This window comes from Vidua macroura, chromosome 3, assembly GCF_024509145.1.
Source record: "Vidua macroura isolate BioBank_ID:100142 chromosome 3, ASM2450914v1, whole genome shotgun sequence".
Taxonomy (NCBI): domain Eukaryota; kingdom Metazoa; phylum Chordata; class Aves; order Passeriformes; family Viduidae; genus Vidua; species Vidua macroura.
In genome coordinates, this window is record NC_071573.1 from 70,917,900 (window position 1) to 70,941,057 (window position 23,158).

At 37.7% G+C, this 23,158-nt stretch overlaps 1 protein-coding gene across 3 annotated transcripts in view; it reads left to right on the forward strand.

The window, feature by feature from the left end:
- PDSS2 (decaprenyl diphosphate synthase subunit 2) overlaps positions 1 to 23,158 on the forward strand; it is a 118,072-nt gene that overhangs the window by 41,378 nt on the left and 53,536 nt on the right. For 2 of the 3 annotated variants that reach the window (XM_053974354.1, XM_053974355.1), the window contains exon 2: positions 4,530 to 4,661. The exons of the other annotated variant lie outside the window; for it this stretch is intronic. In XM_053974354.1, coding sequence (XP_053830329.1) covers positions 4,530 to 4,661 — 132 coding nt within the window. The remainder of the gene's footprint in view (positions 1 to 4,529; positions 4,662 to 23,158) is intronic. 3 annotated transcript variants of the gene reach the window in all.

Sequence of the window (23,158 nt, forward strand, 5' to 3'; positions counted from 1 at the left end):
GGGACAGGAACGTCAATTCCTCCAAGCCTGGCATGACTCACTGCACAAATCTGCCCTTACCTTAAAGGTAAACCCTTTAATTACCAAGCACTTACAAAATGGTGATGAGCCCCATCCCATTTTTCACAAGACTGTTTTTCAGGTAAGGAAATTCTCCATACCTCAATATTCATTTTCCCTATGCAAAGAAATGTTTATTTGTCCAAACCCAAGAATAAGTTTCCAAAACACACATTCTCATCTGCAGCCTCTAGTGGGCTTTTGAGTTGAGATGGCAGAGCATCCCCCCTTCTGTAATTTCCTGTTAGCTGTGTATTTAATTTTAATCCCATTTTTTAATTCTGTTCTCTCCATGTCAAGTGAGTTTGTCTCCTCTCCCCTTCTGAATCATGCTCAAAGCAAATGTCATGACAAGGCTGATTCTCTTCTACAGATCTGGCTGTGGAAGTTGGAATGGGCCAGGGTTTTTGATGTGCTCTGGAGAGATATGCAGAAGTATGTTTAATAAATACTTGAAACTTGAGTAGCAGGTGAAAACAAGTTGCTATAGATTGCTGTTAGCATATACCAAATGTATAACTTTGAATGTTCTCAGTATTTAAATACATGCATGGTTGAGTGTGATCATATGGTCAGATGGTGAATTCTACGATTCAGATATGCACATCAATAATACAGTGGTTTAACATTCATTTGAAAAAGGAGTATGTCAGAGAGTTTTCTCTTATTTACTTCTGACAAGTCATTAATATAGCAAATTGGATAAAAGCCCTGAGGCTGGTATTTCTTGCATTTCTAATAAGGAAGCCAAGAATCTTGCCAAGTAGCTCCATGCCTTACCTCTAGTGATAGCTATAGAATTGTCTATTATAATTAATTGTGACAAAATGGGTTGTGTTATTTTTAAAAGGTACCTGCACCTGTAGCTATAAGTGCATCCTGATAACCCTTCTATATTGAGCAAAATGGAAGGTACTTTCCTGAGAGGTTACAGACTGAAAACTGTTTTTATTGTCACATCTGGGATTGTCAGTTTGAATTGAGGGGTTTCTTTTTCAGAATAGTTTGTAATTCAGCCTAAAACTAGCCTGGGCCTTCAATGAGACTATCCTGTGCTTATAAATCATCTTCATCAGTATAATTGATTTTGGTTGTGTTATAGACTTTCCCAGCTGCTTTTTATTAGAGCTGTGTGGACAGATCATTTTTTCCCCCCTCCTTTTGTTTGACAGCTGAACTGGGAAGGTAGGGGAATGGAATTCCTCTCTGTTTTCCTTCCCCTTGTTAACTACAAGGGGCTTGTGTATGGCCTGAAACAAAACGATTGATCTTGTCAGTGGGACACCTTCAATAGAATGCATGGAAAGGAAGGGTAAAAATCACCAGACGAGGTGAGGAGAACAGTGATCTGTCCACTTCAGCCCTTGCCAGCAGTCCTGTGGCCGCCTGGGTGGGGGTGGAGGGGCTCCTGTGCGGTAACTGATGAAAGGGCTGCAAGCCCCACCAGCTCCTGCTTGCTTGGGTCATGAGCAGAACTTTTGGGGAATACTAACAACGTTTAGCTAAACATTAAAAAATACCCTTTTGTCCCTCCCAAAATACCTTAGCACTTCAGTTTTGTTGGGAAATTTGTTCTGCATTCTTCATAATTAAATTTGAATTAGCACTAGTAGCCATGAATATGGGTCTCTTCTGCTACGCCCAGCTGCAGAGTCAGTTGACTTTACAGTTGCCTGTGCAGGGTTTTTGGTTTTTTTTTTTTTGTTTTTTTTTTCTTTTTTTGCTGCCTTTTAATACCATGAAATTGCCCATATGTCCAGCTCTTCCTCACGGTAACTGTTACAGTTGCCATGTTTCCTCTCTATTGTTTAAATTCGCAGTTTAATATAATGAAAAAAAAAGTGCTAGGAACGTGGTTTTGTCTCATGGAAATAATTTAAAAAGCTTTATGGTATTTAAATACAAATGACGCTTGCAATGAATAGCGGACTTGTGTTTTAAGAAAAGTGTAAATTACCGATGGAATTAAACCTGACAGTTATTGGAGGTTACAATTCTACTGAAATAGCTGCACGTGTGGAGCAACACACAAAGCCATCCTAAGTGAAACGTTTGCTTGATTTATTCTGTGCAGCAGACGGACCCTGGTAGTAGGAGGTGTAATTTGCAGCACATTAGCTATTAGCCGGTGTCACTGCCTGAGTGGGCGGTGTGAGTCTCTGTGCGTGTGCAGTGTCACACCGCGCATGTGTCGGAGCCAGGCGCTTCTCCCTTGTGCTGTAGGATGGAAATTTTTTGTGAACGCTGTGCTGTATTTAAAACTGTGAATCTGCCAGTTTTCAACTGGGTTACTCTGTCACACGGATAATATCTAGAGTAAATGCCTTTCCCTCCCTCAAATTCTGAATTCCAAAACGGAATCCTAGAGGTGTTTGACTTTCCTACCTTTTTCTGGTAGACAGCCCCCGGGGATGAAGTATGTCATTTGCAGATACCCAGCCTGTAAACTTAAGAGGAAGCAAAATTGTGCTAATGATTGAGGGGGTTTTTTGGGTACCCTATGCATGCACTTTTGTTGTTCAGCAGAGGTTTTCCAAAAGGCTGTCAGCTTGATGTATCTTTTTCTGTGTTCGCAATTTCACTTGGGTTGCTTTTAGTTCACTTTTTTCCCTGGAGGCACCTGTCTCCTGCCACATACCCATCAAGACTAATTGCACCATCTGGAAGACTTTTGTGTTGCTGTTACTTGTGCAGGGTATCTCTGGGGAGCTTAATTCAGAATGTGAATGTGACCCCTGAAGCCATGTCAAGTAGCTGCAGTAGTTTCTAGTGTCTAAAGGGTGATCACCGGAGGCTTTATTTGTTTCAAGTCTAATGCGGTTTGCTTTAGTGTGGATATGTTACAAGTCAGTAACACTACATGTTTTGAAAATGGAGTTAAACTTTGACTACTGGTTGGTAATTCACAGAAAATCCTGTCTAAAGTTACATCCAAACATAGAGGCTGTATGATTAGGTGTAGCAATGATAGACATATTGCTCCTTATTACTTGATTTTTGTGTTCTGTTCTTCCCCTCACCCCGAGCTGCACTTTTCATTAACAGTTTCCTGCTAAGAATGTAAGGTATTAATTGCTAGTGGTGTTGGAAACTCCCTGAACAGCCCATAACACTTGCTTTTGCTATTGCTACAGACTGAGTATTTTCAACACAGGTAATTTTCTTCTTCTGTTCCCCACCTCGTCTGAATCAAGTAAAAGTGCTTCACTTCTAGTGTCTGTCTAGGCAGTGGTTAATTTAAAGGCCAGAGTGCTCCATGTTCCTGTGATGAACACTTTTTATGTCTACTTTTGTATCGTCCTATCACTTGACAAGCTGTAGAGCACTGGGCATGAAAAAGCAAGGTGTTCTGATTGTTCAGGGTATCACTATAATTTGCTATTTTATTAAAGTGTTATTAATTTCTCACTATATCTCTGCTTTTAATAATACACTCTGACTTTACCACATACATATGTGGAAAAAAAAGTAATTTTTTTTCCTAAAACCACTTTTCTTTAAAAATGATGGAGTTTTAAATAGTCTTGAGGAAATATATTTTAATTCAGTTGCATCATCTGTATAACTTCTGTGGTTGTGAGTAATGTGGTCAGCTGAAGTTCAAGCCAGAGAAGTACTGACACCACCACAAACAATTATGAATTCTGTGCAAAGGATGCATACACACTATGTATAATTCATTATATGTATTTTCTGTCTTTTTCCTGGGTAGCTTAATGTTCATTGTGGCTCTGACTTTGGAAATCTATAGCGTTTTAAGTGTATAACTACCTTGGCTGCCTAACTACCTATTCTGTTAACTGTATATTGGAGCATGGTAAGAAACAAATTATATATTTTTGAGAATAGAAATATGCAGGTTACAGATTCACAGCATGCTGAAGGCAAGCAGCTGTCCCCCTCTTCCTTAAAATCCTTCAGTACCTGTAGCCAGTAAAAAAATAAAGGTGCATCCCGTATCACCACAGTGTGTGTGCCCTTGAGCAGAGATCTGAGCAGTGCAATCTTTCATGGGTTTGAGTGGCTGGGAAGTACTGAGGGGCTGAACTAAAAAAAAAATTCTGCTTTGGCAAGTTATATAGAATCTCCCTTCTACTGCTGTTTATTTTGTTCTGGTCAGGGTTGCTGTGAGCATGTTGTATTCTGAGCTGCCAGGCTCACTGGGTACATCTGACTTGTGCATGACGTGAAATGCAAGAGACATGCTGCTCCTTGAAAATAATGAAGATTTAATTCAATCCTAAATACTTGTTTTTCTCTGCAATAGTAGGATTTCATTGTAAGTGTCAGGTAAAGGATGACAAAAGATCATGATTCATAATTGAACGTATTTCCCTGCTAACATGAATATTAAAGACATGATGAATGGATGGCAGCCTGAGGTCTAAGTCTTTTTTTTCCACTTTGGTGCAACCAGTGAACATGGATTGTGAAAATATGTCTCCTTTTCATTTCTTCTTCTGTTTTAGGGGTTTTGTGTATGATAGCCGAAACAATTTACAGATGCGAGGTTTGGTCGTACTGCTTATTTCCAAAGCTGCTGGACCCAGCACAGCAGAGCTCTCTTTCCAGCATGACATGGTCAGCGGAATTTATTCCAGGTATGTAGTATGATATGCTGAGATATATTTGATGGGCAATTTCTTGGTGGTATCAAAGCATCCTAAGTGGCCTGTTCACCCGTTAAGGAAAATCAATACTTACCTAATCACAAAGCTTTGTTCCTCAGGTTTATTGTAAACTTTCCACAGTGAAAACCATTACCATTTTCTACTCTTTGTATAACTCTTATTGTATCTTAATTGTGGGTTTGGGGCACAACCAAATTGAAAACATTTGGGTCAAGATAGTTAGTTGAAAGTTTACATTAAGAGGTGCTCAGAATAAAAAAAAAAAACAATGCTGGAAAAGATTTTTAAATAGTGTATTTTCATTTTTATTTCCTCCAGTGTTATTTAGATACACCTGTTTACTAGAAATTTCTAAGTGAGATGCCAGCCTTGTGGGACACCAGTTGGTCTCACTGAGCACAGAAGTTTTTGTACAGCCTGTTTGGAAGGAGGGTGTTTTCCCATGCAGCAGCAGTGTAGAATCAAGTTTTTACCTCCCACATGTCACAGCAGATTTACTGAGCCTACCACTATGGTTCCTTAGGCTCTCACTGAGATATTTCAGTTTCATTGAGTTCCTAAATATTTTTTAAGCTTTTAAACTTAATTTCTTAATACTAGAACAACAGTAATGAAAATCAGTGGTTGCTGTCCTTTGTATATTTAATAGTGAAGTATTCAATAGTGAAGTAAGTAATGAGATCTGTTGAAAAATTGTAAAATTTGAAATTTTAAAATACTTTTGAAAATTCGTGTGTTGCTTGGTTGAGGAAACAAAACTGTTGTATATGTTGTTAATTGTGTTTCTGACCTCTGTAATACACTAAAGGAAGATGCACAAACTTAGTGACATGTTTGCATCCTGATTTGTTTCAAAATGCAGAGGTAGTATCATAGAGCTGGAAAGACCAAACAAATAAAAATTTAAAAATCTACATAGTATCTTAAAATAGTAGACAAGGAAAATATATATGACTTAGTACAGGCAGAAATAACAATAAGTAAGAAAAAGGACAAGGCTGTAAAGCAGGCTTGTTATGGAGAGCTGTGTTGTCCCTTTAGCTGTTTAATTCCATTCTTATTTTGTTTCATCTGTAATGTCCCCTTAGGGTTGTAAAATTTTTATATTTATATGCAAATGATGCTGTATGAAAGCATAATTCTAGCTAGTTAATTATAGCACAGGAGGTATTTTAGTTTGTTTTGTAAATGATTAAAAAGTTTACCTTAAGTATGCCTCACAAAAGGAGAGAAAAAGCTTTTTTTTTTGTAACTAAGTTCTTGAGTATGATGATTCTGACCATGGAGGTAAAGTTTGAGCATTTAAAGCTGCCGTTGGGAAGGTGACTAGTGGAAGTATTCATTAAGGAGCAAATAAGACCTTGAATTAATAATGAGCCATTTGGTGTAAATGGACATCGTTGGAATGATGCCAGTTCAACCAGCTGAAAATCTAGCCTAATAATCTAAGTTTGAACAAGTCAATAGCCATTATAATATCTAGTTCAGAGTTACAAAGGTATGCCAAAAACAAAGCAATTTTGAATACGCCCACACAGGTTCACTTAAGGTTCATTACTGTCCGCAAAAGTGATGACTGTGGAGTTGTTAATTTGAATGGATTTTCAATGACAATTTAGGTCCTGCAGCATGGTGTAAATACAAGCAAATATGCCACTGCATTTTTTCATTTTGTGTCATAATGGTCAGTTCTTGCCCTCTACTGAAGTTGCTGTGGGCTTTGGAGTTCTTTATTTATTTAAGGTACTTTTCCAACTACACTTATTTAAATATGAGTCTAATTTCTGATTTCCATTTCTCCATTGTATATAGCTAATAGAATAGGCAGCTTGTAAAATTGTGATCTTAAAGGGTTTTTGTGATATTTTTAACATGTATTACAAGCAGTGTTTTACAAACTGCCCTCTCCTGAAGACGAACAAAAGGATGTTGTTTTCCATTAGTGCATTTTTGTCTGCTGTCTTGGTTGCAATGTAATTATATATTGTTTGTGTATATTTGACATACATATCAAAGGCAAAGTATATCCCTCAGTGATATGAAGTGAAGAAATATGCTTAATCCTTTATTGCTTATATGTCTTCAGCTTTGGATAGTATTTTTTGGAAATAGATTCTCACAGATTTTCAGCTGAGCTGTAATCTATACAGCTCTTTTTGTTGCCATGCCATATAATTACTTCATCTTTATATATAATGTTTTGCTGGAAATATTATTTCTGGCACTGTAATGAGCATCTTCACTGCCTGATACTTATGTGCTGTGAACATTATATTGTGGACTATTAGCTGGGATATGGCTGACTTGATTTTAGGATACTTAGTAGTGATGAATTAATTGCATTTCTGAAATCTGAGCATGAGCTAAGTTGTTCCAGTACTTGTCAGCAACTGCACCAGCCCAGTCTTTCTTTTCCCAGTGTTTGTGTTGGAACCAGCTCTTGTGCTGTATTTAAGTATTCAGTCCTGCAGTAGATAGCCAGGTTACGTCAGTCCTCTGTAACTGGTACTACACTAAATGTACAGTCTGAGACCAGGAGGATGTAACACTGTGACAAACCATTTAACTTTAAAAAACACAAAAAAACATGGTGGACTTTTTCATCCTGAAATTTGGCACATTCTGCATAACCTCTTCTCACTATTTCATATTCTTAAATCATAATACAGCAATATAAAAACTAAAATTAAAACAGAAAGATACTGAGAGCTGAATTTGGAATAGGAAAAAAAATTATCCTATTCTCTTGTTCTCTAGGTATGTCAATTCAACGGACAATTGACCTAAATGTATAAAAATAGATAATCTAGCTTCCTAGCTGGCATCTCTTTTTCACTGGTACACAATGGAACAAAATCAATGCCTGCTACCAGAGAACAATCTTTTCCAGAATAATGAGGATTACAGTTTAGGTAGTTACAGGAGAAGGACTAGTGTAGTTAAATGGTGCTGCCTCTGGCCAGCATTGCCTTCAGCTTTAGCACTTCATAATTTCCAAGAGTCGTGATCTGCTTGCATTAATCTGGGGCCATGGGGGTCATTGTGTGCAAGGGTATCATAGTAACTGCTGGTTGCCTTATGAGCCATGCTGAAGATAAGGGAGGAAGTGTTATAAAAGCCTGCCTGGCATGCTTTACGCTGTTCAGCCACCTCCCTATCGTGTTGGCAGCAACCTGACTTCATTCCTATTGGCGAGGAAAAGAACCTGGCTCTTATTTCCAGCTCAGCACCAGTGATCCCAAAAGAGGATGAAGAGAAGTAGCAGCATGATAAACAGCTCAATTTCAGCTGCTGGACAGATTTTCTAAATTAAAAATTTCTGCTGGTCTCTTAGCATTAAAGAAAATATTTCCTTGGCTACAGAAGCATTGCAAATATAAGGATCAATTGTTGTGCTCACTACAGAGTATGCAAACAGTATCATGCAAGAGTTGATGTCATTGCCTGTGCTCAAGCAAAGCATGCATCCCATATTCCCTTGAAGGTCCTTACTCCTGTGCTAAAGAGAAAGCAGAACTCGCATTTGGGTTTAGGCAGAATCGAATTAACAATAATTTATCATGCTAATAGTATCAGAGAGTACCTCAGATGTGACACAGGAGGCTAGAGCTTCATGAGGGCTTTGAGATCCATTTCCTAACTGGTGATTATACTAGAGTCTGACACTGCATTGCCTTCTCTCAGAGCAAAGCTCACTTGGATAGTGAAGTATGCAGCTTGCTGTTATTTTACTTTGCTGCTGGAAGTGTGGTTTGTAATTGAAACTCCAGGATCCTATGTGGTTTCTAAACACTGACAGCTTTATGCTTCATGGTGGAGCTACATTCTCACAGTTGAAGATACCAAGACTGGCTTGGGTCCTTTCTCAAAGTACCCAAAGGCGTATCTTTTTCTGTTCACGTCTGACACTGCCAGACACTACTGCCTGGGGACTGAGGGATCTCCTTGGCTTTATATTGAGTAATGAATGCCTGACATAGCCTCTGTAGTGCAGCTTAAAATGCAAGTGACACCAAAGAACCAACTTGGGCCATCTCTTTAGCCCTCAGTATCCTTGGCTCTAGCACAGCAAGTTATTTTCTTCTCTCTGTTGTGCCATTTTTCTTTTGTCTTTTTTTCCCCTATTAGTGCCAATTTTAAAAATACCCTCTAGTATTTACATCCATTGAGTCAGCTCTGCAGATTTCCTTGGATGCTTGTCAGAGGTTTAAAACAATCCTTTTTTCAGTCAAATCTGTCTGGGCATTCACACTGGTGCATCCTATGGTCATTGACAAGCAAAAACCTTTTAATCAATATGGAATATTGAAATTGGAATATAGACAGTACTATTTCAGTTCTGTACTAAAACCTGGTAAATCCAGCAGATTACTGGATTTGGACTATCAATACAGGACTCTTGCATCATCTTCCTCAGGATGATGCAGCTGACCTTTACAGCTCCAGGAATTCATCGCTTTGCAAGCTGAGCGTGCTTTACTACAAGAAAGTACTCACTGGATAAACTTGTCTCTGAATAAGAATACTTCCTGCTGCATGGAAGAGTGGTGGCAATACTGTAGAGACAGGAATCATGAACACAGACTCCTTTTCCTTAGTGTTTTAATAATTATTTTGGCACAGCATTGATGCTTCTTCCAAGGAAAGCCCAATTTCAGAGTCAGTTGGCAGCAGATGCCAACTCCTTGTTATGGTGGTGGGTCTTTTTCTTGCCATGTTCCAATACTAAGTACCCTTATTTTGGAGGTGCACACACACACAGGGGTCACAGAGTGATTTCACATGCTCTTTGTCATTGTAGCCATATCACAGTGATCTTGTTCTAACCTACTTTAAGGAACACTTAAAACTTAAATCCAGATCTTAACCAGAGGATTCATTTGCCCTTAGGTTTCTTTTTCTCTGAATGTTTCTTTGATTGCAAAGAAGTCAGAGGGGGTAGGTGTCTTTCTAAGGACTGCAAGGACAGAGGACATACTGTTCTGTCACTCTGCAGTTCTCTCTAGGTTTCTCCCAGCTTCTTGCTAGATATGAAAATAAAGCTTTGCCTTAACATAATTTCCTTTCCTGTATTCCAAAGAGCTTTATGCCATCTTCAAAGAAAGTTTGACCTTCCATTAACCTCCTTTAGGGTTAACCAGATAATTCAAGTTGGAAGGGATATCAGGAGGTCTGTAGACCCACCTCCTTCTGAAAGCGGAGTCAGCAGTGAGGTCAGACTCATCTAGCTTTCTTCATGAAGGTCAGGTCTTTCAAGAACAAAGTCTTCTTCACAAGGTGATAACCAAAATGTGTTTTAAACAGATGAGTGAGCATTCTAACCCCAGCCTGTAGCCTCGGCTCTGTGTCTGATAGTGTTGCTGGTGTGCATTCATGACTGTGAAGCTCACAGGAGGCTACACTGATGTTGGCATAATTTAGCCTGTTAGGTGTCTTTATGGTCATTTGTTAGCTGAAGTATCCAAAGAACTTTCCATCCCAAGATTTTTAGATTTAGAAATGGTGACTGCTTTAAGAACACAAGCGTAAAGGTCTTGTCTGTCTTGGGGATATACCGCTGTGTATTAGGGACAAATTGCTGTGAAATTGCTGTGTATTAATGGGGACACTGAGAATTTCTTCCATTTCTCACAGGTGACAGCCCACCATCTGCAGCTTTATCCGTTCTTCTCCAAAACCCATGACATGGCTGCCATAACAGAGGTGGTGCTATGCTTGTTAGAGCAGTCTTTAATCTCTGTAAGCATGAGGAGCACTCAGGCTGCCTCCAGGGAATTAAACCTTATGTAAATGATGGTCCTTGGACAACTCCAGTCTGCAAAGATAAATATGGACTAGTGTAGTCAAAAGCTCAGAGGTAATATGCTAACTATAGTATGCAAGTCTGCAAAAATATGCACAAATGAACATTGGTTGGTTGACTTTACTTATGCCAGTGGTCTGGACTGCTGTAGGACTAGGATTTTATGGGTGAGAAGGATCTGAAATGGCAATACTCTGCTTTATGGATTTAGCATAACAGTATATGAGGTGTGAGCACACCTCTGGAAATTGAGAAGATGTAAAAGATGTTCCATGTTGAGTGAAAAACAGAATAAATACTGTATGAGGATATGCACCTTTGGCTCTGCATTCCCTGAGAGCTCCAGTTATTGGCAAGTAGCTTCTGTCCTGCTCTTGTGAATGCAGCCAAACAGCTGAGAGATGCTAATGCTCGGGTGACTCACATCTCCAGTCAGAGTAGATGGTTCCAGTAGCAAAGGGCTGCCTTCTGCTTTAGGAACAGGTCAATGCTCCCTGAGAAAGCAGGTCTTTTACAGTGTAAGCTGTATCTTCACTTGCTCAGCTCACCTATGAAATTTTGTCAGCAGATTCTTTCTACTGTAGACAAGTTTAAAGATATTTGTAAATTTAAATAGTTGTTTAAATGCTTTCTAACTGTAATGTGTCTCCACATTAATCTACATTTGTTTATCTATGGAAAGAAATTAGATAGTCCCTGTTTAAAAGAAAGAAAGGAAAAAGCAAATCCATTACAAAGCCTCCTGGCTAATTAGCCATGGGAAACATGAGTAAATTTTGGTGAAGGTGGTGAGGTTTATTGTATTGCTAAAGTAAATGACACTTAGAGGTTGATTTGACCTGCTTGCTATTAAATTTTACAAAAGCCTTCTTTTTACCTTGCATGGTGTAGGTATATCTGTGGACAAATTCTCTTTGTGAGTTACTGTAAAAGATAAAACACAAATAAAATAAAACCAAAGAAAGACCATACAAGTGATGATTTCGGTACCTACAAAAATACAAAGAGCACAAGTGGGTGACTCTTCACCTCATTTCAGATCTTGCCCTTCTTTCAATTTCTGTACTCTGAACTGCATAGGGTGTTAACTTCAGAGATTGGATTTGACTGTTTCTTACCTTCATATTTTCAAGTAAAAAAATGATTCCTAACTCTACAATGGATTTCTATCATGTGAGGAGTACTTTCATATTTGTAAGAAGTTGGGTTTTTTTTTTCCTACTACTACTTTTCTGGGTTTACTAGTAATGGAAACTAAATTAAATTTACCTTGACCTGGTGCAATGCAGAGGGAGTGGCTGTGAACCAAAGTTTGGGAGACCTCATGCTCCATTGCACCTATCGCCATCAATGACTGCTAAATTGTGGTAGAACGTGTTTAAACAAAATAAAAAGTATTAAATTAGAAAAATGTAGTAAGATCAATAGGGTATGTAGGAACTCAAAATTCAAAGAAAGCAGAGGTGTTCTCTTTTGTGTGATGTAAGAATTCAGTCTGGAAGTTTTAGTACAGTGTAGCTGTTGCACTTTAAATTCACACTGGCTTATTGCACACAAGCCCTGGGTCTCAGCTGCAGATATTGTGGAGATTAATCTTATTAATGGAACTGCTAATTGGTGTTTGACTTCTAATTATAGTAACAATAGGCCATAACAATCAATCCTCACCTTTACTGGGGCACATTAGGACTCTTTATCATAAAAATGATTTCCTTTGGGACTTACTGTTCTTATTTCTATCATCTGGAAGGCTGGCTTTCAGCAAAGGTACAGTACCCCAAGTAGCAAGTACTTTGGAAGCTTAGCTAATTAACTGGTAGAGAAAATGCATGGTCCTAAAATATTCAATATCTAAGTACATTAAGAAGTACAGTGCTCTTGACAAAATTGTTTGAAAGATAATGGGAAAAGTATGTCAAAATATGAGCCGTGATGTCTTTTATAATCTTAAAGAAATATGTAATTTTGTCTCCCAGTCCTTGGTAGCTTTCCCATAGCTTTTAGTGAGAGGAAATCCGAGCAGTTATTCTAAATTATTCTATTTCGTTTTTTTCTCTCCAGGATAAATCCTGTGAGATTCATCGTCTCATTTACAAGATGAGTCTCAGGAGATGAAAAGCACATACAACTTGATTACATATTCCTATTGATCATCTTCCATCCACAACAATAAAAATCAACTCCAAATACAAATCTAACAATATTACTAATTCATTACAACCAGTACTTTTCTTCATTAACTTTTATTGTTTTCAGCATACTTAGCATGTGCAAATACAGCAATTATATGCTGAACAAGAAAAGGTCTTCTCCATACATTGTAGGATAAATAAAAAGGCACTGCATTAGAGCTGATCAAAGCCTGTTCAGAGATATAGCTCAAATCTTGTTCAAAATAAGTCTTTATAGCACTAGTTAGCTGAGCAAGGTAAACTCAGCATATACATCACTAAGTGTGTTTGGTTTCCATTTTAAAAAGGAAGTAATTTTCAGTATCAGAGAAAGCAAGGTAGGGATGGCTTACCTTGGAAAAATTGTAATGGCGCCCCTGTCTGTCTGTCCAGCCCTCCCTTTTCTTGGAGCTTCTTCCTCCCACTGTTTGTGAAGTGAGAACTGGACTGCCATGATGTGCAGCATAGCATACAAAACCAGAGCAGCACTGGTGGAATTCTGCAGTGGGTCAGGAGCAGCTGTGGGAGCAACAAAGCCCTCCTTTCACCCCAGGGGGAGCTTTTCAAAGAAAGGCCAGGTGACCTGTGGGTAACAAGGCATGGCACAGCCTTCCTGGAACATGGCATGGCCACACAGCAGAGCACTTCACCAGAACTGTGTTTGCTGTAAAACCTTTCCCTTGAAACAATTTTCTACTTGCGAACTTTCACATTTCCTTTACAAAAAATATAATAGTATTTGTGAAGAGAAATTTCCAACCATCACCTAAGTACAATCCAGTGCTGTGATGGAAGCACACAACAGCTTTGGGGACTGCTTATCCATCAGAACTATGACATCAATGTGACTAATTCCTTCACTCCAAGTTCTTAAATGACTCTATCGATATAATTTATTTGACCTACAGTCCCAAAATACTTCCCTTGCTTTTCTACCTGCTGAAGTACCACCAATCATCTTTCTGTCCTATTAACATCTCCTTTGACAAATTTTACAATGCAGTTATCCAGTTTCAATACAAATCTCTGGAATTCTTGGAAAATTATGGCAATATGAAGTTAAGTATTACAAGGCATACTGCACCAATTAATTTATTTTCTTGATTTGGTCAGTACTCTGAAATAAGGTAACTGAAGGTATTACAACATTTCTCATTTGCTGGGGTGGAGTTGAGAACTCCACGAGTATATGTATATGAATATGAGACTGTATAAAGATTATGCAATGTTCTTTCTCTTCCACTTGAACTAATGGCAAGTTCTGGACCCTAATCACATTAAGTGAAAGAATATTTGTTGTGGCTTCATTGGTATCTGGCCTTTAACCTTTAGTAAAATTTCATATGCAATTTGACCGCTCTGAGATGCTTCTAGAGCAAACAATAATAAAAAAGAAAAGCAGCAATAATATGTTGGTGGTGTAGACAGGGCACTGTGTTCCTGGACAGCAAAACTTGGTTATTTTTAATATATTCCAGTATAAAGGTGGGTGTATGAGTACATAGATAAGAGTGATTGACGATTTGAGAAGACGAATAAGGAGCTGGAGAACTAGGGATAAAGATTTCAAGTCTATGACTGCAATATGTTATTCTCACTGTGTTGTATTTGAGAAGGTGCTTATGCAGTCAAAAGAGAAATCAGAAAGACAAGGGGTTTTTTATAGGGTTTGCAGCAATTCAAAACTTACAATCAGCAATGCCAGCATGATTATGGAGCATGTTTGGTATATGTGAAATTTTGTGAGCTTGATTGCCTGGTTCCTGAAGTTTATTTAAGTGTTTGGAGTTGTAGTTTTTAATTTTTCCAAAGACTTGGCCAAATTTGTGTACATTTTTGTGGAAAGAGAAGATGCAGCCAAATAAATTATGCATCTATTATTGCCAGAAAGGGGAAAAAACATAAACAAGTTCTATTTTATACTATATAGTATTTCTGATTTCTTTCTTGTAATTACTATGTTTCACCTAGACACTGCTGCATGGAAAGCATGCTTCAGTTTCTTATAGCTGAAATTTCATTCTGGCTTTTGATATCCATGCAACAAAACCAGTGCCAAAAGACCACCTATATTCATAGCTGTTCCAGTAGGCAAATTAAATTATAGCAAAGCTGCAGTATTAGCTGCAGTCAGGAAAGGATCCTATTTTGTGGACTCTAGTAGGAATTCTGCAGAAATAAAGTTTGTTTTTGAAGATGGCCTGTTAGCATGTAGCTGTCTCTCCGTCATCACTTGCTTGGGGTTAATGTTGCTTGAATTGGTTGATGTCATTTTATCCCTTCTTAAAGTGTGTAGATTGAATCATTCCGGGATAAAAGAACCGAAAAATGAAAGCATGAAATTTTCAGATACCTTATATTTTAATAAGGTAAAAATAGATGGACAATGTGCCAATGATATAATAGTAAGTCATTTTTTTAATCAAAGGACACATTTTTCTCAGTATCACACCTTATGCCATTTGCATAAAGTATATATGAATAATAATGACAAAACTTTGCAGACCTCAACAGCACCAAATGCTTGTTGCTATGCTGATATGGTCCCAGAAGCAGCAGTCATTGCCTTGCTCCAAAAGGTTTATTATCCTTTCCCTGCTGGCAATTCTGTCAACACACCTGGTGTAAGGAGCAAGGTCTCTGAGAAGTCTGCTGTCTCCCTTTAGCTATTAGTCTCTTTCCTTGTACATGGCAGGCAATACCCATCTGCTGCATACTTCTGCTTTGTGAAAAGCAAAAGTATTCCTATAAAAAACCATTTTATTGTATGGTAATAATGTCCCTATCCAATTCTGAACATTGAAGGTTCAGGAGGGGAGGAGAGAGCACCTGTGATAACCATACTTTTAATTGCTGATTAGCAGAAATGTAGTTACAGCTGTTCAGAATACAACAGGTTTACTTCATAGTATGAGCTATCTGTGGTTGTGCAACCAGTATGTTTGGATTTTTTTTATCCCCTCTGTATCTTGGATATGTATGGGTATTTCAGAATTCACAGTAATTTTTATATAAGCATGATAAAAAATATATATATAGTTATAAAATAAACCACAACCCTATCTGGTACATTGTATTCTGGTGATTCACATTTTATTTTTAATGCCTTTTTCTTGCACAGTTAGACATATGAACAATCTATTCTCTTAACAGGACTGCTCATTTATCAAGTGTTCATTCTTCATGGCATAAAAATGGTTACCTTCTTTTTGCTCTCACATAAAAAGGTTCCATGTATTTCAGGTGTCATTAGTACTAGAGATTTAATGTCAAGGTTAGTGCACCTTATCTTTCAGCTACATTGAATACAATTACAGACAAACTCTTCAGAGAGATTTCAGAGAAAAACTGGAAGTAATAAGTCAAGCTGGCAGTCTCAGAATAGCTGACAGTGCACAGGAACGGGAGTTTCTGTAACAGTGGTTCCAACTGTCTCCCATAGTCATTGCAAATAAAATTATAGACACACTTCAGTCTTGCAGAGCTGAGAAACAACTAATAAAAAGTAGGGAAAAGTATGTTCGTAAAATTAATTGTTAGTAGCCTGTTTCTTGCATTTACCTGCGAGACCTTTTGTTTCCCTTCATATCTTTTAAGCTGGTTTTAGTGCAAGTATTTAAATATTTTGACTAAATAAACCATAGAGTAGTTGAAACTATTTTTAAACCATGATGTGAAATTTCTTATGGAATAGATGTAATTGGAGGATACATGTTGTTGAGGGGCTATAGAGCAAATATGGGTAATCCTGGATGGATGGCCACCCTGGGTGTTGTCCACAAGCAGTCTGGCTGACATATGCTGCCATCATATGGGAAGGAATGTTGGTCATTTCCATAACAAAATATGTGATTTGCTCCATCATCATGTTCCTTTTGATTTCTGCAGTGGTGATAGCAAGGTCATCCACTCTACAAATGAATTCTTTGGTTCATACCTCATCTTTCGAGGCTTTTGGTCAACATACATTATTCAGTTCTGAGTCTTACAGTCTATCTTTGCATCATGTATCCTATCATCACATTTTCCCAAAGCCATGCTACAGCAGCTGTTCCCAAAGCTTTTGATCACCTCCTATCTTGCCATTTTTTGATTCTTGTTTACAATACCTAAAACTTGCTCACTTCAGTAAACCAAAAGGAAGGCCTTCATGCTAACTCCATTGTAAACTCTTCACTTGGCTTGCTTTTCTTTCACCCTAGCAGTTTTAAATGTCTTATTTTTATCTTTGACTATTAGAAATATAATACATTTGTTTTAAGGAAACAGCGGTTGTTTTCTTGTTTCTAAACCAGTTGCAGTTGTGCAGAGGTGGGCTTTTTGTGAGCAGTTTTTTTTTTTAATTGGCTGCTGGTGTTCATTTTTGAATTAACATTGCAGAATTTAAACTTAGTCTGAATTGTCTAGAAACTCAGCATGGAAATAACTCTATAAAACTTCTGTATGATGTTTTCTATGTTCTGTTTAGACCTTTAAATTAGCCTGATGCCCTTAGGGTTGTATAATGAATAAGGGCTTGCATTTGATTCACATTGCACAGGTTTAATATTTGCTTCATATTTGCTTGCTGTCTGCCTGCAGAAGTGCCACCTTGTTAGGGTAAGTAAGGTTTTGTCAGTAACAAAATTAGTTGTACAAAGGGCAGGTGGTAGGATGACCTTTTTGCAAAATATTGTTGTTAACTAAATGCAGTAAACAGTTTTTTTTACCGGAGTACCTGTTCAGTTGTCATGAGACTGGCATTGCCTGGAATTAATGGAATTCTTTTTAATTTTGTAAACATTTTTTCTAAGACTCTATTAAATAAAATTTGCTTTTTGTCTTTCAAACAATTTCAAAACACAGATAAAATTTGTTGTCAGTTTAACTAGGAAATTTTGTAAGTGGATTGTCAGATTGGATATGTACCGTTAACATTGATTTATGTTCTTTAGCCACTGACTAAGCATTCACTGAGGATGCAAGAAGTCTAGGTTTGGCTTTCTCAAGAATTTGGAAGGATGTGAAAGTACTCCTCTGTCTGAATTTTCAGAAAATTTCTCTAAACACAGGGATATAGGACATCTAGGTCAGGAATGCCTGAGTTTGTAATGTTGTTTCCCTCCCGGTAACTAACTTAGCGGAGCAGGATCTGGAGTCCAGGTGTCCCACCTTTCTCTCCCATAATCTCCTGCATACTGACTTTTTTCACTCTTTTGCCATCTGGCTGAATGAATAATTCAAGGTTTTGTGTAACAGCAGAGTAACTCGGCAGGAGTGGCTGAGGAAGGAGGTGTGAGGATGCCCTGGCCTTGAGAGCTGGGTGGCTGCCTGATGGGAGACCCAGATTTCTGAGTGATGCACCACATGCTTCAAAAGAGGAGCTTGGGCTGGAAAGACAATTCTCTGCAGTTGGGTTGTCAGGTGGCATGTCCAGTACTTAAGTTCTTCCTCTCTTTCACAGTTTTATGACTTCCAAATGCTGGCCGTCACTTGGACTTTGGGGGACATCGGCATGTTTTTAAGCAATAAACATATCCTTGCTTGTGCCGACAAGTTTTCACTTTGCCTTGTTACATCTTTTCACCCCCCATACCATCTATAAACACAAAAAGGCAGGAAAATAAATGTCTCCAACAGTAATTTTCTAACTGGAAGTCAACATATGCAGCTGACTAGAAAGGTACTTTAAATCATCTTATAGGTGTTTTCTCAGAGATGACACTCTAGTTATTTGAGACAACTGCTTTTTCCACCTGCTGTGAAGAATGAGTTGCCTTTTGGACACTTAAATATTTCCATGCTGTGAAAGCAGCAGATTGAAAAGCAGATGAGAAAGTTCAAAGCCAAGGCTGAAAGTTCAGTTTCAACTTTTAGTTTTCTGACTTTTGTCACTTTGTGTCACAACCTAACTGTTGTTTTCACTTAAAGTTATTAATTAAGAAGTATCAAGTTTACCCATTCAAAATCGGTTATCTTTCTTCACAGCAAATGAAAGTGAATTTCATTCCTTTTAGTATCCTGTGTTAGATAATAATGGAGAGAATAATAGATTCCAGGGACCTTTGATCTACCATTACTGTAAAATAAAAATAAAACTTAATTTTTTTCTCCCACTGACCGTAATGATTTTAACCTTGTGTACTGATTTGAATGGGCTTGTGGGGGCAGAGTCTTAAATGAGACACAAATGAAGGAAAAATTGCTAATGCTGCCACTGTATATCTAATGAGCACTGTGTAATAAACCATAACCTCTTCAACATTTCTGTGGAAAATGGTGTGATTATTTTGGATGGCTGGCCCTCTGTGTATGGCTCATTACCATCTGGCATAATGTGTATTGATATAGCCTGTAATTGTCAACTCTTATTTGACATGCTGGCTTTAATAAATGTGACTTGCATGACTAGAACCTCCTAATGGTTATATGGAAAACTGTAATTAAATAAAATATGTATACTTATGTAAAATACACACCCTTATATCCATAAAATAATTTTGTAGAAGGTCTCTGTTTTTCTTTATCTCCTGTTCTTAGTGGGAATATTTCTATGTATTCCCAGGTTAGTACTGCATTACCAGTGTGAATACCTAAATATGTGAAGACAAACATGAATCTTGAATGTATGTTGTTTCCTCTTGCAGAACTTGCTTCAAATACATTTTGAAATATTTATTTTCTGTGCACTCTAAGACAGAATTAATATACCTGCCATAATAGAATGGGTTCCCTGCCTGATGGTGGCTTTGTGTGCTCCTGCACTGGGAATGGAGGTAACTCTAATGGGCCGAATGGCTCTGGTTTTGGTGTTTCTCCTGAAGAAGGTGGCTGAAATAAATGCCTTTGTAAATCTTAGTGCTGAAAGTATTTATACCTCCTTAAAGGAAAATGGGCTTCTGGCCAATGTAAGTTTTCAGATAGAGGGACCAACATATGCTGCTAAATCTAGTCATCTTCTGTTTATTGTCTGAAAAGGTACCTTTCTTTATTGTCACTGTTCATTCATATATGAATAACTAAGAAATATTCTGGTAGGCATACCAGAATGCCTTACAAAACATGGGATTCTCACAACTTTAATAAATTTTAATATTTGTGCAATGGGTGTTCATCAGGTGTTACCTTCAATGGCACTGTTGATAGAGAATCCATTGTTGCTCTTTGTAAGAGATTTTGGAAAGTGCCTTCCCTTTATTCTTTTTGGATTTCCTTAGGTTCAGGCAATTGGATCTTATTTTATGTTTGCTTGATAATCAGTATATTCTGTTGACTTTGTTTTCTGTAGTGTAGATGCTTAAACTTTCTTTGAATATCTGTGACCAAATCTACTGATTTAATATTGGCCTTCTCCATGCATAAAATAGCTTTTATTCCTCACTTCATCTGTTTTTCTTTGCTTTGATTGTTAGGACAAAAACATTGGGAAGTCATACTTTCTCAAATTCTTATTGACTGAAGTTTTCAAGTGATAATTTTTACTGGCATTAGAAACTCAGGGTTAACAGAGACACTACTTTTGCTAATATTCTTCCCTTAAATCATGTGTGGATCCTACTGGTCTATTTGACCACAGTCACATTCTGTATCTTAGCTGATTATCTCAGATGACCTGTTCCTTTACCTTCCTTCCACCCTTTTCCAAACTTCAGGTGCTTTCTTCTTGAAAGAGTCTCTAGTCCTGCATATCTGTGGTCTGCATTGAGATCTTTTGATTGATCTTTTTTTTTTTTTTCGCATTGCATATTTAAACTTGAGTAAAGCATATTGAACCAGCTCAGTTGAATCTGTATTGAGGATGATTCACGCTCTTTGCTGTTTATTAGCAAAGAGATTATTCCTTTTCTGTTCCATTGTCTCCAGAGTGTAAGTTCTCTGGATGTGCTAACTGTAAAATCTTACCCACTGCTGCTGTCCATGACCAATATTCACTTCTGGGCTAAGAGATATAAACACCTGATTGTATAATATGCTGCTTAAAATATAACAAGTTTTCTACAGTGCCTTGCCTTTATGCAGTTTTGTTTCTGCCTAATCTTACATAATGGACCAATGCAGTTCTTAAAGTTGTTCTTGGTTTTGAGGCTTTTTTAGTATATCCGTTTTTAAATTGCTGTTGCTCAGTTCCCTCTCCATCTCTACATTTTCCCATCCAGTCCTTTATCAATTTTCTTCCTTGCTTAGTTTCTGTGGTTTGTGTTTGTTCCTATCAGTTTGTCTAAGCTGAGGGAAGGAATTATAGCTGATTCAGCTTTGTCTAGGCCATGATTTTTTTGCTTTTTGTTTTATTTTTTTTTTAATCAGCTTAGTCTTTTTAATTGTGGATTTATGCCTCTTTGGTCATATAGCAAAATATTCATAAGGAGTTTCCAAAAAGTATTCATATTTTTCTTTTTCATTTATGTAACTGATTTAACTGGTTTTATCATTGAAAATATTGCTCATGTATAAGATATGCCTGTGAATATTATCTGTCATATTTATAAAGAATGTTTGTATATTGGTTTAGATTATACTGTTTTCATATAACACATGTATTGAACTCACGTTCACTTGTACCTAAATTTTTCTGATATGAGGTCTTTGTTGCAAATTGAATCTTTACTCTAGAGAATTCAGGTTAAATGCAACATTTCTTGAGCTAGCAAAATTCCTTTTAGAAATTCAACCTAGTGTCAGTACATTGTCAATATACCTACGTATTGCCAATATACATTATTGCATGAGCATACTGAACACTGAATATCTGCATCATTATTTACAAAATGAGAGAAGTAGGTTTCTGAGGAAGTAAACATCTTAGCTCGTGCTATTACTTGATGAAGTACTTAATATAGTCTACATAGCTGTTCATATAGTCCGTAGCAGATACCAACTGGAATTTCAACCTGCCTTTTATTAGAAGTTTAAATCTTGATAATTGCTTTATAAAAACACAATATTGCATTTGACAGCTTTACTTCATTTTGGAAATGTGACTCTTCCCATAGGGATAATCACTGATTTTAAAATGTGATTATGATATGTGATTTTATAAGTTTAACAATATGCTTATAAATTAGTAGTTCTAAATTTTATTATTGATTTTTAGCATCAATGTTCAAGTAATACAAGAAGTCTTTTTCCAGATAACTTACTAACTTTTTCTTTCTATCTTTAGGTGAACACTCATGGTTTTTCCTTTGGTTTGATCAGTTAGGTTAAAGTAGCCATCCTTGCTTCAAAAAATAAAAAAGCCATAAAACCTAAGCTGTAAAGCTATTTTTTTTAACAATACTTATGTAAGTACTGGCTCATGTCTCGAGTCTGTTTCTTCTCTAGCAGTGTAGGAAGGATCTCTGAGAACAGGAAAAGTAATTGATATCTCCCTTTTTAACAGTTTCTAGTGCTTATGAAATCTGTAATAACTGAAATAAGATTCAAAGCTATTTAAGTTTCACATGTCCTGGTTTGTGGGGATTAAAAAACATACCTACACCTGCCACCACGTCTCACTGTTCTTTTAATACCTGTCCCTTGCAGAATGTCCTTTGTATCCTTCTTGCTAATGAAGTCCCAACATGACAAGATTTGTCTGTACAGCAAGTGCATCTGTGCATCTGGATTCTTAACCATGTCAGCCCAGCCCGCCTGCTCCTCACTGTTCACACAGCTGCATTGTCAATGGTTTCTGGATCTTGCTGTAGCTAGGTACTTCTTACTGAACAGGTTTCCTCCTGGTATTCGCTTCTTTATTGGTCCCAGCCTGCATGCCTTCCTCTGGGAACTGGAAAACACCAGTTTGACTTAGTGATTCTGGTGGTATTTTCCTTCTGGCTTTTCAGATTAACACTTTTTCCTTTTAAACTGAGCTTGAGGTAGTGATCCTTACCAGGTCTTTGTCTAGATTCTCTCACCTATTTTCCATAATTGATGCTTTTGTTTCCAGGCTGGGATTATTTTTCTTTTAGGCTGTGTAACTTGAAAGGGGAGTTGCCATGATGAGGCTCCCCAACCCAAGGACAATGTGCTATAGGTTGTGATCACTGTTCTTTGGCCACTGATGCTGATTATAGGAGTAAGCCAGACACAAGTTCAGCAGTTAGGGCTTCGTTTTGCTGGGGATGATGGTGCAAGTGTGGATTCTTGCAGTCTGGTAGGGGTAGCTGGCTCCCAGGCTGGAGGGCTCCTGGCTATGCTGTGGTGACACAGTGGTGGTGGCCGTGTTGGCACATCAGTGGCATTAGTCAGAAGCTGATACAAGTTGTTTCACTTGCATCTTGCTGTCTGGAGTACAAAGCGGAAATTGGTTGTTCTATGGTAGCCCTAACAATGAAGCCAAGACCTGCAAAAACCCTTCTTCAAAATTCTTGTGCTAAGGAAGGGAACAGGACCCTGACTTCCAGTCAGGCTTTTCACTCTCCACTGCCAACCACCTACAGTGGTTAGGGATTGCCAAGTTCAAGTGAATATCTGCCCACTAAAAATCAGAAAACATTTTCAAGTCCTGTAATAGGCTGAGGGAAGATCTTACT